The sequence below is a fragment of the Nyctereutes procyonoides genome, unplaced genomic scaffold, assembly GCF_905146905.1.
Source record: "Nyctereutes procyonoides isolate TBG_1078 unplaced genomic scaffold, NYPRO_anot_genome, whole genome shotgun sequence".
Taxonomy (NCBI): Eukaryota; Metazoa; Chordata; class Mammalia; order Carnivora; family Canidae; genus Nyctereutes; species Nyctereutes procyonoides.
Window position 1 is genome coordinate 71,992,753 of NW_026575135.1, and position 15,524 is coordinate 72,008,276.

At 45.6% G+C, this 15,524-nt stretch overlaps 1 protein-coding gene across 6 annotated transcripts in view; it reads right to left on the bottom strand.

Moving 5' to 3' along the window:
- The window catches only part of MAPK9 (mitogen-activated protein kinase 9), a 50,836-nt gene extending 36,125 nt beyond the window's left edge, over positions 1 to 14,711 (bottom strand). Inside the window, exons 1-3 of one of the 6 annotated variants that reach the window (XM_055301557.1) lie at positions 14,680 to 14,705; positions 12,180 to 12,243; positions 77 to 248 (exon numbers count right to left, since the gene is read on the bottom strand). In XM_055301557.1, the coding sequence (XP_055157532.1) occupies positions 77 to 198 (122 nt within the window). In that variant the 5' untranslated portion in view covers positions 199 to 248; positions 12,180 to 12,243; positions 14,680 to 14,705. Of the gene's footprint in view, positions 1 to 76; positions 249 to 12,179; positions 12,244 to 14,679 lie in introns of those variants that run through there. The other 5 variants (XM_055301556.1, XM_055301559.1, XM_055301558.1 and 2 more) reach the window with 5 other exon arrangements.
- Between the last annotated feature and the right edge of the window lie 813 nt (positions 14,712 to 15,524).

Sequence of the window (15,524 nt, forward strand, 5' to 3'; positions counted from 1 at the left end):
GTCCTGACAATTTAGTTTTATTTAGTTTTTTGATGAAAAAAACTCAGTCCACGCTACTGAAACAGACCATACTTACCAAACAATTCCTTGGGCTCCAGAGCCAATTGGTTTCAACTGCTGATAACGTTTTAAGACAGTGAAAGTTGAGTCTGCCACTTGCACACTGTAAAACTGACTGTCACATTTACTGTCACTCATGATGTAGTATCATAGAATATTCCAAAGAGTTGGTACAGTCGTCAGGTTCCCTAAAAGAAAAACAGAATGAACATACATTCTGAGATTACACATGTGTAGCTCACTTAAAAGAGTGCTGCAAATTTTCTGGCATAAGACAATGGGGCTGTAAGTTGATAAACTCGGTTGCACCAAGTTCTGAACTTCAGCAACATGCAAAAAAAAAAAAAAAAAAAAAAAAAAAAACAGGCAACATTTCGGAGGTACGAGGCCCTCGTGAAAGGAAGGAACACTCAGGCCAGGGATGACCATGTTTCCAGGGAATGGACTAGGAAATAACAGCCTTTCTTTCACTTGTACAGTTTGCTAGCCATGACAAGATTATGTCACTGTATGACTCTTATCAGCTTGCTTCCTGTGGAACTGGCATATGCTGGGCTGTCTCAGGGATGACGGCATTTGGGAGAGGTTTCAAAGGGATCCTTCTATGATTCCTGCAAAAACTACAAAAGGGCCTATCTTCTTCTAAGTCCACAAATTCAGGTGAAGTGATGAAGCAGAAAGCAAGTCCTATGCCAAAGTGACTGTAAAAGGAGAAAGTTACAGAACAATGGGGTGGAGGGCCTGATGACATGGGTATGTACCTGGGCACATCCTGGAGCAGACCTGCATTGCCCAAACCCCACATCCAGCAGGCTCAGTAAAATCCCTAGATGGAGATTACTGTTGTAATTACTGTTGTAACCTATGGGCAATGACATGGATGCTCTGACATTTATTTACAATAAATTAGTAAAAACTGGCAGTCCCAAAGTGGCCTTTTGGTGGTTCAGGCAGTAGGCTGAGATCCCTACCATGCAGGAGCCTGTGTGATTTTATACAGAAAACAAGCAAACAGAAATCAGCAGGCAGCTACATTAATTTGGTTCCCTGGCTCTTGTCTGAAGACATTTATTTAAAAGTCAGCAAGCTTTTGACTTTGCTCTTTTTAAAAAAATTACCAAGCCAACAATAACATTCTGTATGGCTTAAAAACAGGAAATTTAAATTTTATTGCACAGCTCCAGCAAATTCCTGTTTGTTCTACCATCTAATATTCGATGTCGACCTGCTGAGTTTTCTGGAGTGATAATTTGTATTTCAATAAAGTGATGCCTAGAATTTCCATTAAACGTGGAAATAGGTTGATTAATAAAAAGTGTAAACAAAGAATCTGGATCGAATGAATAGTAGTTTCTCCAACTGGCCACTCCTTTCACTGCCCCTTGCCAGCTTTTTTTTTTTTTTTTAACCCATTTTCATGATTACCAGTAGCCGCTGTGACAGACTCATTGCACACTGGCAGGGAGTACCTCTGGGAAGCCAGCACTGCGCTAGATGAATGGACTCACGGGCTTGTGACAACCCACAGCAGGATTATCAGTGCCTGGTAGGCTGTGAGCTAAATGGCCTGGCCAAGCCATGCCTAAGGTCCAGGGGTACGGGAACTGGTCTGTCTTGCTTACTGAGGCATCTCACACTGCTGGGACAGGATGACAGTATAAGCATTCAATAAACTTTTGCTGCTTTGATCTATAATTCAGTATCTAGTGAATCTCTCATGATGTTGCTTCATTTTACTGACATCTGAAGGAATACCCATTTCTAAGAGGATTTTTTAAATAGTTTTTATGAGGCTGAGACAATTCAACTCAACACTCATGGGGTCCTTTTGTACAAAAAGGCATTAAGTGACATAGGTAATATAGCAAGATCAGCTAGTCCTTTTTAAAAAAAAAAAGATTTTATTTATTTTGAAAGAGAGAGAGAGAAGGAGAGGGCAAGCAAGCGGGGGGAAGGGCAGGGGAAGAGGGAATACTTCAGGCAGACTCCATGCTGAGTGTGGAGCCCAACAGGGGTCTGGACAACAGAGTCGGATGCTTAACTGACTGAGCCACCCAGGTGCCCCCAAATCAGCTAGGCTGGAAACCACACATAATTCACTAGTTGAGGGAAGAAATGTGAGAACTGAGGCTGCTATCCATATTATAACACAAGTTACAATAACATAAGGGCATAAGCAAGAAGTAAACTAATTCAAAAGGCAAAAGAGGTGCTACGCACTGGTAGGGGTGCAGAAGGCAAGGACAACTTCATGGAGGAGGTGGCATCTGCCTTGGACTCTTTTGCCAGAGACAGACAGCAGAGATACAGAGCTTGAGCGGACTGTGCCCAGACCTGAACTGCTCAAGTTGGTGGATTGGCGTGCAAGTGCCAAGGATCAGAGGGAGACTCAGAGGAAAGGCAGGTGGCCACTACAACCTGCTGTTTCTTAGCCCTACTGCAGTACACCAGCACTGTTGGCCTTCAAAAAGCACTTCCTGACACCACTGTGGACAAGGTAGGTCCTATGCTGGAACAGCCAGTGTGTCTGTCCTTGGTGAGCTGACACTGTGGGCGTACTCAGGAAGAGCCCCGACACAAGGAGACCCCTAAACCCAGAGGACAGACAAGGCTCTGGGCAAGAGAGAGAGCATGTGCAGAGAGGTGGAGGTGCCTTCTGAGCATGACAAGTCATTGGATTTCGTTCTGCTGGGCAGTAGGGGAAGAAGCAGGAGAAGGAGAAGGACGCCAGATCACCATGGGCCCTGGAAGCTGCTGGGAGCCATCTGGGCCCGGGCCTGAGGGCTGTAGAGCCATCAAGGCAGAGAAGCAAGTGCTCTGATGTGCTTTCCAGAGTGCTCATTCGGGAAGCTGAGAGAACGGTGGCTTGGGGTGGGCAGGACAGAAGACAGATCTGGAGAAACACAGCAGGGCCATGGTGGGTGTGGAGAGGAAAGGAATGCATGGTGTGGAGGAAGGGTGTATAGGAACCAGAGAAAAGGAGGAGAAATCAGGTGAAGCAAGTGGAGATAGGCAGGGCACACATGCAGTCTGCGAGTCTGGCTTGGGGCAGAAGCATGTGCAGTGCCTGAGAGATGAGCAGCATGATAACCCTGGGCTGCTGACGAGCTCCAGGACCCACGCCTCCATCTTTGGTTTTAGTACAGAAGCCTCCGTGCTCTGGCTGGACGGATGGCTGCCCAACCACAGATGACATCTGACTGCGTTCCTGGCAGCCAGGAATGGCCAGATGACCAGCTTTTGGCTGATGAGATACGAGCAGAATGATGTATGCCACTTCAACATCATTTTTCTTTTCTTTCTTTTTTTTTTTTTTAAGAAAGCTGCTTGCCATCCACCTTACCTTTCTTCCTTGCTGCTGGCTGGGGGAATAGCTGTCATAGATCCCAGAGTTGGAAGTCACATGCTGAAGACAGCAGAGCCACCCACCAGCCAGAGTCCTGAATGATCTTGTGGCACAGAGCCGCCCCCTGTTCTGGTCCACCTGCCCACACTGAAGCTGGGACAAGCTAAGTCAGCCTTGTTGAGCAGCCCTGCAACTCTCTCTGCCACAGCTGCTGTAGCCTAGATTCTCACTGGTACACCAATAGGTTAGCTTTTGTGAATATGGGGAGAACATAATGTCATTAGGTTTGAGAATTGATGTATTTTCATCTCAGGATTTAAATAATTTTTAAATTAAAGCATGTTGCCCTTAGTTGCCAAAAAAAACCAACCAAACAAAAAAACAAAACAAAACAAAACAAAACAAAACAAAAAACAAAAACCCAACCAACCAACCAATCAACCAACCAAACTCACCTAAGAGAGAAGTTGTCAAAGCCACTTTCTCTGCCCAACTTGGGCTTCGTGAGCACCTCAGGGCAACCCAAGGAAGCCAGTAATCTAGCCAATAATGAAATCAACTCTGCTGAGATTATATTTCAACAAAATGGACGTCAACTAGGTTTTAGAAGACAGTTTACAAATCGGGAAGAGTATGAATTTTTGTACTATCACCACACTGAAGGTGCAGTCAGTGCATTCACTTCCCTCAGTACAGGGCACTAGTTCCTCCCCTGGGATCCCTGCAGTGAGACCCAGTCCCTGCCCATCCCAAGTTGCTTCTGGACTGTCAGTTTCCATAAACCTGTGTCTCCTTCCCCCAGGCCGGGAGCACCTCACAAGCAGGGAGGGTCTGTCTTCCCTCTCATCCATCGAGAAATGTAAGGAAATGTCCAATGTCTACCAATCAGCCACTGAAGAAGCTCCCTGGGGGCCACGCTCTGCTCCCTGGGTTCTTCAGACTTGAGTATGGTGGGCGAACCCCTCTGGGGACAGAGTGAGCACAGCCCTTGCTAAAGGCATCTGGCTCACATCCACACCCTTCCCTCTTTACCATGCTGCTTCAATGAACTCTTGTTGAATGAAGCACTCTGATCTAAAATCCCTATTTGTCAAAGACTAAAGACTTGTAGAATCCTCTCCAGGCTTCTGGAGTAAAATCTACCCACTCTACAGACAAGCAGTGGGTAGGAGGAACATTCCTACTTGTTTAGAGCCTAGAATAAGAAATGTTTCTTTAAAAAAAAATTCTCAAAAAAATTTAAAAAATTAAAAAATTCTCGAACTCTGACATTCTAAATATAAGCAATTCAACTACTATAAATACAATGTTAATGTCCAAGTCCTGCGGGGACATCAGGTATCATCTGCTGGGACCTCCCAACATTTCATGAGGGCATCTTGTGCACCAAGCACAAGGCAAAGGTTGTTGAAAGAGCACTAACCAGATAGACCCTTCCCATGAACAGCCAAAAGCATAATTATCACACCACCTAGGAAGTGGCTTGGGGGTAGATATGGGCCTAAGAGCAGGAACCCAGCAGAGTGGTGGGGGTGGGGAGCCAGTGAATGAGCAGGAGTATGTGAGTGAGAATGGATATAAAGGAAGGTTTCCCAGAGGGGTCAAGACCTGAGTACAAGTCTGTTCACAGTATCAACCCAGGTGTGACAGAACAGGCATTCTCATACATGCTGGTAAGCACCGTAAATTGGCACAACATTTTTGGGGAGGAGAATATGTAATATCTAATGAAAATTTTAGATGCATGTGACTCCTAACCTGGAAAGTACAATTCCTCAAATGTATCTGATAAACATATATGTACAAATACTCAAAGATATTTGTGCAAGAATGTTTCATGGCACTTCTTGTAACTGGCAAAAAAATGAGAAATAACCTAAAATGTACACTTGGAATGAGTGAATAAACTATGGCATAAAAAGCATAATAAAGCCATTAAAAATAATGTAGGGGTTTGTGTCCTGAAAAGGGATATCTAAGATATATAAAGGAAATAAAGCAAGTTAAAGAGTCCACGTAGTAAATGTCAATCTATGGGAAAGGTCACACACACACACACACACACACATGCACGCGTGCATGCACAAACACACCTGTGCATACACACACTATGCTAGCAAGTGCTGAGACACAGTGGAAAATGAGACTTTCACTCTTCCCACTATAACTTTCTGTTGCTTTTTTCTTAGTCATGCACATATTTCACATTAAAAAAACAAACAAACAAATTAAATCTTTTTAAATGAAGAGCTGAGACCTAAATGTAGGGTAGGTTTGGTACAGCTGGGACTGGAGGCAGGAGTGGGCCAGGCTCTAAGCTACATGGTTATAAATGCCCTCCACACAGTCCGGCAGGTGAGCAGGACTGCTCCCACTCTACAGATGAAGACAAGAGCCGGAAGACAGGAGGGAGCTGCCCAAATCCTCAGCTGGAGAGTGGCATGGCCTGGGGTCTTAATTTAGGTGTGTCTGACGACAATATTCATGTCTTTCCCAATAGACCATTCTAATCATCTCTCTCACTGTATTTAGATATGTCCAAGGGCTGGTCAGGACCAGGCCAGGAAAAAACACAGGCCTTTACATCTCATCCTGCTGGCTTCACTCCACCAAGACTGTTTTTCTTTGATGATGATGAGTCAGTCATCTACAGACTCAGGCCAACCTTCAACCACACGAATGGTTCAGAATACCCAGGACATGCAATATCTACATTACCTGACTACTGCCATTAAAAGCAGGTTTTCACAACTGCCTTCTTAATGTCAGTACTTGCTGCTCAAGTTTTTAATCCAATTGCTTATTTTTTTCTACTTTGTTATCAAAAATGGCACAGCATAACAACTTACTCTGTTTTTGATCATCAAAAGACTTACAGCATCTCAGAGACATCCTTCCGGATGTCAGTTCTTAAACTACATTACAAACTATGATAAAGGACAACCACTAGTGTTTGGTGATCACAGTCCCCACGATTGGACTGGAAAGGAAGGATCCATTGAGGACTCCTCCCTACAGGTCCCTTGCAAATAGCTGGGCCTGTCCATTTCCCCTCCTCAGCCCTGCCTTCCCCTGCTCTGGTTATGGCTTTCTCATAGCTCCCTCGATATGGCAACTGCCCAAGTGCTCTCCAGGCCTCCATTCCTGCTACCTCCAAACCACTGTACACATGCCATTTAGAAAGGGAGATCTGCCCGCATAAAACACTGCACATGACAGGAGTGGGGTGGGATGGGGCACCTGCCTGGGTGGCTCAGTTAGTTAAGTGCCTGCCTTAGGCTTAGGTCATGATCCCAGGGTCCTGGGATCAAGCCCCACTTGGGGCTCCCTGCTCAGTGGGAAGCTTGCTTCTCTCCCTCCCTCTGTCCCCCATGCTATCTCTCTCTCTCTCTCTCTCTCTCTCTCTTAAAGAAATATATAAAATCTTAAAAATAAAACAAAACTATGCACGGATGCTCACAGCAGCTACATTTTTAACAGCTCAAAACTGGAAACAATTCAGGTGTCCTTCAGTGGGTGAATGGTTAAGCAAAGTGCTGTACATCCGTACCATTACCAGTCAGCAACAGAAATAAACCAACGACTCTTACACTAAACAACTTGGTAGATTTTAAGGGCATTATCCTTAAGTGAAAAAGCCCATCTGCAAAGTAGAATTTCATTTACACAGCATTCTTGAAATGACAAAATTATAGAGCTGTGGATCAGATTAGTGGTTGCCAGGGGTTATGAATGGTGGAGATTCAATGAATGGAGATCTCTGGGATGATGAAACAGTTGTGAATCTTGACTTTGGTGGTGGTGTTTATGCCGACCTCTGCAGGTGATAAAACGCCATAGAACTGTATGCACACACTTTCCTGGCTTTGGTATTATACTGCAGTTATGTAAATATACAACCAATGGGGGAAACTGGGTGAAGGATGCATGGGACCTCTCTGTACGACTTTTACAATTTCTTATGAACCTAGAATTTTTTCAAAATAAGAAATTTTAAAAGATTTGTTGAACATGCACAGGGATCATACCACTCTCTTGCTTAAATTCCTTTGATGGTGACCAACTGCCTGGAGAGTAAAGCTCTAACCCTTTAACATAGCAGGACCTCTGGCCCACTCTCAGGCAATATGAAATCACCAGAGACCCAGGCTGACATCACAGCTCCTGGCCACCTTTGGTCCTCTTCCTGAGTTCTTCCCTCTGCCTGAAGTGACTTCCCTCCCCATTTTGTTCTCCTGACCAGCTTCATCCTCCTTCAAAATCTAGTGCATGCACCCGCTTCTCTTGCAAGGTTTCTTCTACAGCCTCTCCCTTCCCACTGTGGGGGCCCTGGCCCTGTGTTTGGCAGCACAACTTATATTCATTTTATACTGCATGGCGAGTCTATCTCCACTTCACTCTGTGAGCTCCTTAAGAGCAAAAAATGTGTCTGATTCACTTCTAATCCTTTACTAATTACATAGTGGGTGCCCAGTAAATGTCTGTTAAAGGCAAAACTAAGCAGGAGAATAAATGTGGTAGGGCGGTGGGGTGCCATGGTTAGCATTAGGACGCTGGAGTCAGAGGGCAAGCTCCTGGGCAGACTCTATCAAAAGACTGGTAGAATAAATGAATCCTATAAAGATGCAGGATACATTTTCAATGCACAAAAATCTTTCATGTTTATCTATGTTGGTGAACCATCAGAAAGAGAAAGTAAATGATGCTTTCATAACTGCATCAAAAAGAATACAATACCCAGGAATAACTTAAAACAAACCAGAAGACATTAATGAAAGAAATTAAAGACACAAATAAATGGAAAAGATACTCTGTGTTCATGGATTGGAAAAAATCAATATTGTTAAAATGTCCATACTACCTGAGGCAATTTAAAGATTCAATACAATTCCTATCAAAATTCCAGGGGCATTTTCCATAGAAATAGAACGAATAATCCTATAGAAGACTTTGAATAGCCAGAGCAATTTTAAGAAAGAACAATGCTGGAGGCATCATGCTCCCTGATTTCAAAGCTATAGTAATTAAGTATTACAAAGCTATAGTAATTAAGACAGTATGGTACTGGCAAAGAAACAGACACACAGATCAGTGGAACAGAATAGAGAGCCCAGAAATAAACCCACATGTATATAGTTGATTAATTTATGACAAAGGAGCTGATAATATATAACAGGAAAAGGACAGTCTCTTCCATTAATGGTCATGGGAAAACGGGACACCACACAATGGTGGAAAATGCAAGAAAATAAAACTCAACCACTCTTTCACTATACACAAAAATTAACTTAAGACGGATTAAAGACTTGAGCATAAATCCTGAAATCATAAAACTTCTAGAAGGAGACATACGTGGTAAGCTCCTGGTCTTGATAATGATTTTTTTAATCTGGCACCAAAAACAACAAAAAACAAAAATAAACAAATGGAACTACAACAAACTAGAAACTTCTGCACAGCAAAGGAAACTATTAACAAAATAAAAGGCAATCTACAAAATGGGAAAAAATATCAGTCAATCATATTTCTCATAAGGTGCTAATATCCAAAATACATAAGAAGCTCATACAGTTCAATGGCAAAAAACAAAAAACAAAAACCTAGACAATCTGGGGCATCTGGGTGGCTCAGTAGGTGAAGCATCTGCCTTTGGCTTGGGTCATGATCCCAGGGTCCTGGGATTGAGTCCTGCGTTGGGCCCCACATCATCAGGCTCAGTGAGGAGTCTGCTTGTCCCTCTCCCTCTACCCTTCCCCCCACTCATGCTCACACTCTCTCAAATAAATAAATAAATAAATAAATAAAATCTAAAAAAAAAAGACAAATACTATATGATCTCTCTTATATGTGAGATCTAAAAAAACAAAATGAAAACCACCAACCTTATAAATACAGAGAACAGATTGGTGGTTGCCAGGGGTGCAGTTGGGGGTGGGAGAAATGGGTGAAGGAGACCAAAAAGTAGAAAGAAAAAACATGTATTACTCTCCTCTAGAATACAGTATACAGAGTTAAGATTTAGAGTATTTCTTGTAAGAATTATCAAAATAGCTGTCTAAATTAGGATTTCTATATTTTCTCTTTAGATATTTGTGACACATAATAGCACAATAAAGATATCTACTTAAAAAAAAAAAACAGATTAGGGATGTCTGGGTAGCTCTGTAGGTTAAGCATCTGCCTTCAGCTCAGGTCACGATTCCAGGGTCCTAGGATCAAGCTCCGCATCGGGCTCCTTGCTGATCAGGGAAACACAATATTGCCCTCCCCTGCTTGTGCTTTCTCTCTCTCAAGTAAATAAATAAAATCTTTTAAAAAATAAAAAAAAAAGATTAGGACTCCGGGGTCAGAGGGCAATGGGCCTGCCACGTAGCCAGATGATCTTGGACCACAATCATCAGTATAACAGAGAAAAAGCACAGGATCAAACTCAGGGGACAGTGAGCACAGTGCCCGCAGAGGGCAAGGTCTCAAAGTCAGCTGCCATTAGGACAGATATTACCATACCCATTCTATTTACTTCTCCCCCAAACAAACAATTGCATTCTGAAAATGTGAACTAAGATCAGGTAAGAGGGAAAGCTGATGACATGGCCATTACTGGGCGAGCATCACAGTCAAAGACAACAGACAGGGGATGCCTGAGTGCCTCAGTGATTGAGCATCTGCCTTTGGCTCAGGGTGTGACCCTGGAGTCCTGGCATCAAGTCCCACATCAGGCTTCCTACATGGAGCCTGCTTCTTCGTCTGCCTATGTCTCTGCCTCTCTCTCTCTCTCTCTCTGTCTTTCATGAATAAACAAAATCTTTAAAAACAAAACAAAAACAAAGACAACACACGGGAGGCAATGCACAGAATTCACTTTTCATTCTAGACTGGGCCCAGCAGGTGATATTTCAGGACATTTGTTGAAGACATCTACTTCATAAGAAGTGCAATGTTTCTGAGAGGAGAGTTAAGAGTCGGTGAAACAGATTTTGATTTCAGAATCAGAGCTGGTGGATTCATTACCTGGGCTGCACCCTCACCCCTTGATACACTAAAATCAAACTAGTAGCAGCACTGGATGAGATATGTACAACACTTAAGTAGTCTAACGCATTAAATCACTCATAGATCTATACAAATCCATATATACACACATACATATATATAGTTTTTAAAGGAAGTTTTTTAAAAAGCAGTCATTCTTTCTCAATTATTCTTTGCATTGTTGTGGCGGCGGGAGGACAAATTGTTTTTTAAACGAATCCCTAAGTTTTTCCTATCCTGGCCTATGGAAAGACAAACTTTTAACATACCACTACAAGGTGTTCACACTGTTTGTTCTCCTAAAGCCCAAAATCCACTTATAGAAATACTTCAAATTACAACTTCAGGGGACACCTGGATGGCTCAGCGGTTAAGCATCTGCCTTCGGCTCACATCCTGATCCTGGAGTCTGGGATCGAGTCCTGCATTGGGCTCCTTGTGGGGAGCCTGTTTCTCCCTCTGTCTCTGCCTCTCTCTCTCACTCTCCATGTGTATCTCATGAATGAACAAACAGAATCTTAAAAAACAAAAAAAATTACAACTTCAGAATAGGCAAGAACCCATTTAATGTACAGGTAGTTAATACTAAGGCCTCATTTTTTAAGAAAAAGGTAATTATTTCATTTGTTATCCATGTATCCTTAGAGTCCAATTTTACTATTTCTGAAAGGTTTTAGAGTGTGTAGTCTTTGCTTAAGAAAGATACTAAAAATTAGTAAAATTAGCTGGGGGCAGAGAGGAAGAGTGGAATATTTTACAGACCAAACCAAACCAAACCCCAACAAACAAACCCAAATGCATGAAATAAAATCAAATTTCTTGAATTTTACCTTCAAATGTTTAGTAAACTTCTTTAGCAATAAGAAAGTCTGATATTAAAACAGTACTCTTTGCTCATTTTTATACCTATTAATCTATACCCTAACGTTTTCCAAAGAGGATTTGAGATAGCAACTAAAAACATTTTAACTGGCAATTTAAAAGCAATATAAAATCCAAAACAATGAGCTTCTGTTGTGCAAAAGATATATAAACTTGCTTCCCAAATAATACAACCCCTAATGCATCAATGGGTCTAAGCACTGAGCACCAATACCTGCTAACATCACAGAGTGAGCTTACTTGCCTCTAGATGGAAGAGAGCACCCCACCTAGGGCATCCTGAATCTGACCAAGCCACATCTAGATTCAACTATAAATTTTCAGGAAATACAAAGAAACAGGTTAAATTACATTGCAGAGAGGCAGTCAGTAAGACACCAACCATGGAAATGGTATAGAACAAGCAACTGATTCAACAAATAAACTACAAGGAAAACAAACAAAAAGCAATAAAGGGGGAATCTACAGATTAAAAGAAACTTAAGAGATGTATCAACCAATCACAATATGCACCTGATCTAGATCCTGATTCAAATAAACAAACAGTTAAAGAACTATGACATTTATGGGACAAGTGGAAATTTGAATGTTGACTGATTATTTTATTATATTAAGGAATTACTGCATTTCTAAGTTTAAAAGAGTCCTTATCTCTTAGAGATTGAAATATTCATGAATGAAATGACATGACATATGACATTTAAGTTTTGCTTGACAAGAACAGGGGGGTTAGGGTATAAGTAGATGAGTTGTGAGTGAAATAAGATGGGGCAGAAGTTGATAACATTGGAAGCTGGATACTAATTTAATTTTGTCTGTTTGAAAGTTCTCATAATAAACAGTTAATATAAAGACTGACCTTGAAACTAGTTCATGCAATCACAAAAGGTGAAGTACAGATTTAATTATTCTTCAAGAAAATTCTGTAAAAAAAAAAAGTCATCTTCTTAATCAGTGATAAAGTATAGCTACATATTTAAACCACAAATAGCTGCCCTACTGCCAAATCAAATGTTAAGAAAATGTGGTTTCTGTTTTACCTTATGCATCACGAAAACAACTGCTTTACTCACTGTTAATTCCTTCATCTGGCACTTTTCTTTATCCAGAAAATTAAGAACATTTTATTTTAAATAGACAAATTGAATATGCCCTCTGACACTTATTTTAAACACATGTTAATCTGTCCTGGCATCCCAAAAATTAAATCCTCGGGAATATCAAAGCTCTTCAGAGAAGACTATGCCAAAATAGGATTATTTTTAATTCTACAGGATTCTTTTGAAAGAAAAAGAAAAGGTTAATGAAGAAAAATACCTTGGATGTTGTTCTTTCAGAACAAATTAAAAGCCAAAAGAGAACAGTGAGAGCAGAGGCACCCAGGAAAGGATGTTAGCTGGGGGAGATCCCAGTTCAAATTTCACTTTCCAAGCTGCCTGCTAGGAAGCAGACTGTTGAAACTACGTGAGCCATCACGTTCTCTTCTGCAGAAATGGGTTTCACTGCTGCACACAGGGCTCCAGGGACAATTAAGTGAGAGTACCTGGACAAACAGGGCCCAGCTCCCCTGGCCCTGGGCTACCTTTCCAGCTCGTTGCAGTTCTTCCCTCCTACATAACCTGCCCTGGAGATTGACAGTCCTGCAACCACACAAAGTGAATTTTGCATGGCTCAGAGCATTTAAAAATTTTTAAAAATTCGCTATTGCCAACATTTAAGAAACAAGAGCATAGAAATACAGCATAAAGTTCTGACTTCTTTTAAAAATTGCTAGTTGAAGTTTAGTTTTCCAGGGTCCCCACCAGTCCATGATCTTTTACATTTGGCCCTGCAGGCTGATTCCTGACTCCACGCTGGCCTACAGTCCTTCCTTCGCCTTTCCCTGCCTGGCAAACTTCTCACCACCCTTCAAGGCCCAACTCTAGCACCACCTGTTACTTCCTCCATATTTCCACAGCGTGGACCCCCCACTACAGCAAGCATCACACTGTCCTGGCACTAACCTGTCCACATGTCCGCTGCCTCTACTGGGCTCTCTGGAGGAAGAGACCCTGTTGCTATTGCATTTGTGTCCCCAGTGCCAAGCAGAAAGCCTGACCTAGATAAAGCAGAATTTGGTAAACGCCTCCTGAATGTGTGGAAGGCAATTAGAGCTAAAATACTACAAAAACGTAAAATTTTATATCCCAGCTTGTTCTGACAGTTACCAAATAAAGGGGTCAAGGACGTTAAAATGTTTTTGCAAAATGAGAACAGGCTTCCATCTGCTTACATATTTCACAAGTTAGTCAGAAGTCACTAAATAAGCGGACAGAGCAAAAGCAACAGCAGGCAGGGTCATTCATTCGTTCACTGAACTGCTATCACTGAATACTGTGTGCCTTCTACGCACTGGGAATAACGCAGTGGACAAGTGAAACAACTACCTGTTTTCATAAAGCTACGTCCTAGGAGGGGAAACAAAATAAACAAATAGTTTCAAAGCAGAGTGAACGCTAGGAAGAAAATTAAACAAAATAATGAGATAGAATGACTAAGGGGAGAAAGAGAGTGGTCAAGGAAGGCCTCGTGGAAAATGAGACATCTGACCAGTACGAGACTGTTGTGCAATGATCCCAGAGACAGCTCGAAGCACTGGAAACGAAAGTGCAAAGGTCCTGAGGTAAACGGGGCTGCACGGTCCAGGCAGGAGAGACGATGGATGGGGCAGGAAAGCATACTCTGGGCGGTGGGCGCGGTAGGGGAGGTGGGCAGGGCCCGCTCGGGCACCGCCAGGCACTTGAATGTGCAATGACTAGGCACTGGCAGGGCGCGGGGGCCGGGTCTCTGGGCGGACGGGGAGGGGGTTCCTGCCCTACTCACGCCACCAGGGGCAGGATCCCGCCCAATTTTCCACCTATAATCCTTTCGCACACGTTCATACCGCCTGGCAACAGCCCTGCCCAGAAGGGTAGGCAGCTCCCCGCTTCCCCAGGGGGAAACAGAGGACGAGCGCGGGCCAGTGCCTTAGCCAAGGTCGCGGGAGCCAGACCGGGATCCTGAGCATCCCCCGCGGTACGCAAGTGCGCGCCTCCGATCGGACGGGCGGCTCCCACAGAGGGAGGCCCGGGAGCAGGCCCGGGAGCAGGCCCGCAGCCCCTGCACGCGGACAGCGGCGGGAGCGGGGACTGCGGCAGCCTCGGGGGCAGGGGCGGCGGCCGGGGCCGCCTGCGCCCCCGCAGAGCCCGGCCCGCTCGGCAGCCCCCTGCCCGGCGGCCCCCCGCCCCGCAGCCCCTGGCCGCGCGGCCCCCTGCCGCCCCTCCCCGGTGGGGCCCGGCTCCGGCAGCCCCCGCCAGGCCTCGCCCGCCAGCCCCGCTCACCTCGCCTCCAGCCGCCGCGCCAGGGGGAGAGGCGGGCGGGCGGGCGGGCGCTGCGCTGCGGCCCTCGCGGCTCCGCTGCCGGGGTCTCGGCCGGCCGCCCCGCCCCGCTCCGCTCCACCCAGCCTCCGCCGCCGCCGCCGCCGCAGTGGGTGTGAGGGGCGCCGGGGCTACCGACCCTTCCGGTCCGGCTCCCTTCTCCTCCCCCGCCGCCGCCGCCGCCGCCGCCGCCGCCGCCGCCGCCGCCGCCGCCGCCGCCGCGCCGCCGCCGCCGCCGCCGCCGGCCTGACGGACTCGCGCTCTCGCCAATCAGCGCGCGGGAAGCCGGAGAGACGCGGCCAATCGCGCCGGGGGGCGGGTCGTGACGGGCGGCGCGGGAGGGGCGGTGGGCGGAGCCGGGGACTCGGAGCCCAGTTCCGCGGGGTTCGGCGCCCGCCGCCGCGCAGCTGCCCCCGCCGGTGCGGAGCGCTGCCTGCCTGCGGGGGGACGCGGGTGCCCCGCACGCGTGCGGAGTCTGCCATCCCCCGGCCGGGCCCGCGGCGCCGCGGCGGGACGTGGAGCCCTCCGCGCTGCAGGTGCACGGCGCCGGCGGAGAGGCGGCCTGTAGGGGGAGCCCAGGGCCAGGGAGATCCGAGCCCTGGCGTGGGGCGGCCAGGAATCGGGGCGGTGTGGGTGGCCCCGGAAGGATGTGGAGACGCAGGCGGCGAGGGAGCGGGAAGGAGAGGCAGGGGTCTTGCACCCTGCGGCTTCCTGTGAACTCCCAGGACTCGGGGAGCCCAGTGCGAGGAGTACGGGTGGCCGCGGGCACCAGTCCCCGGCGGGTCCTTCACAGAATGGAGGAGGGGGCA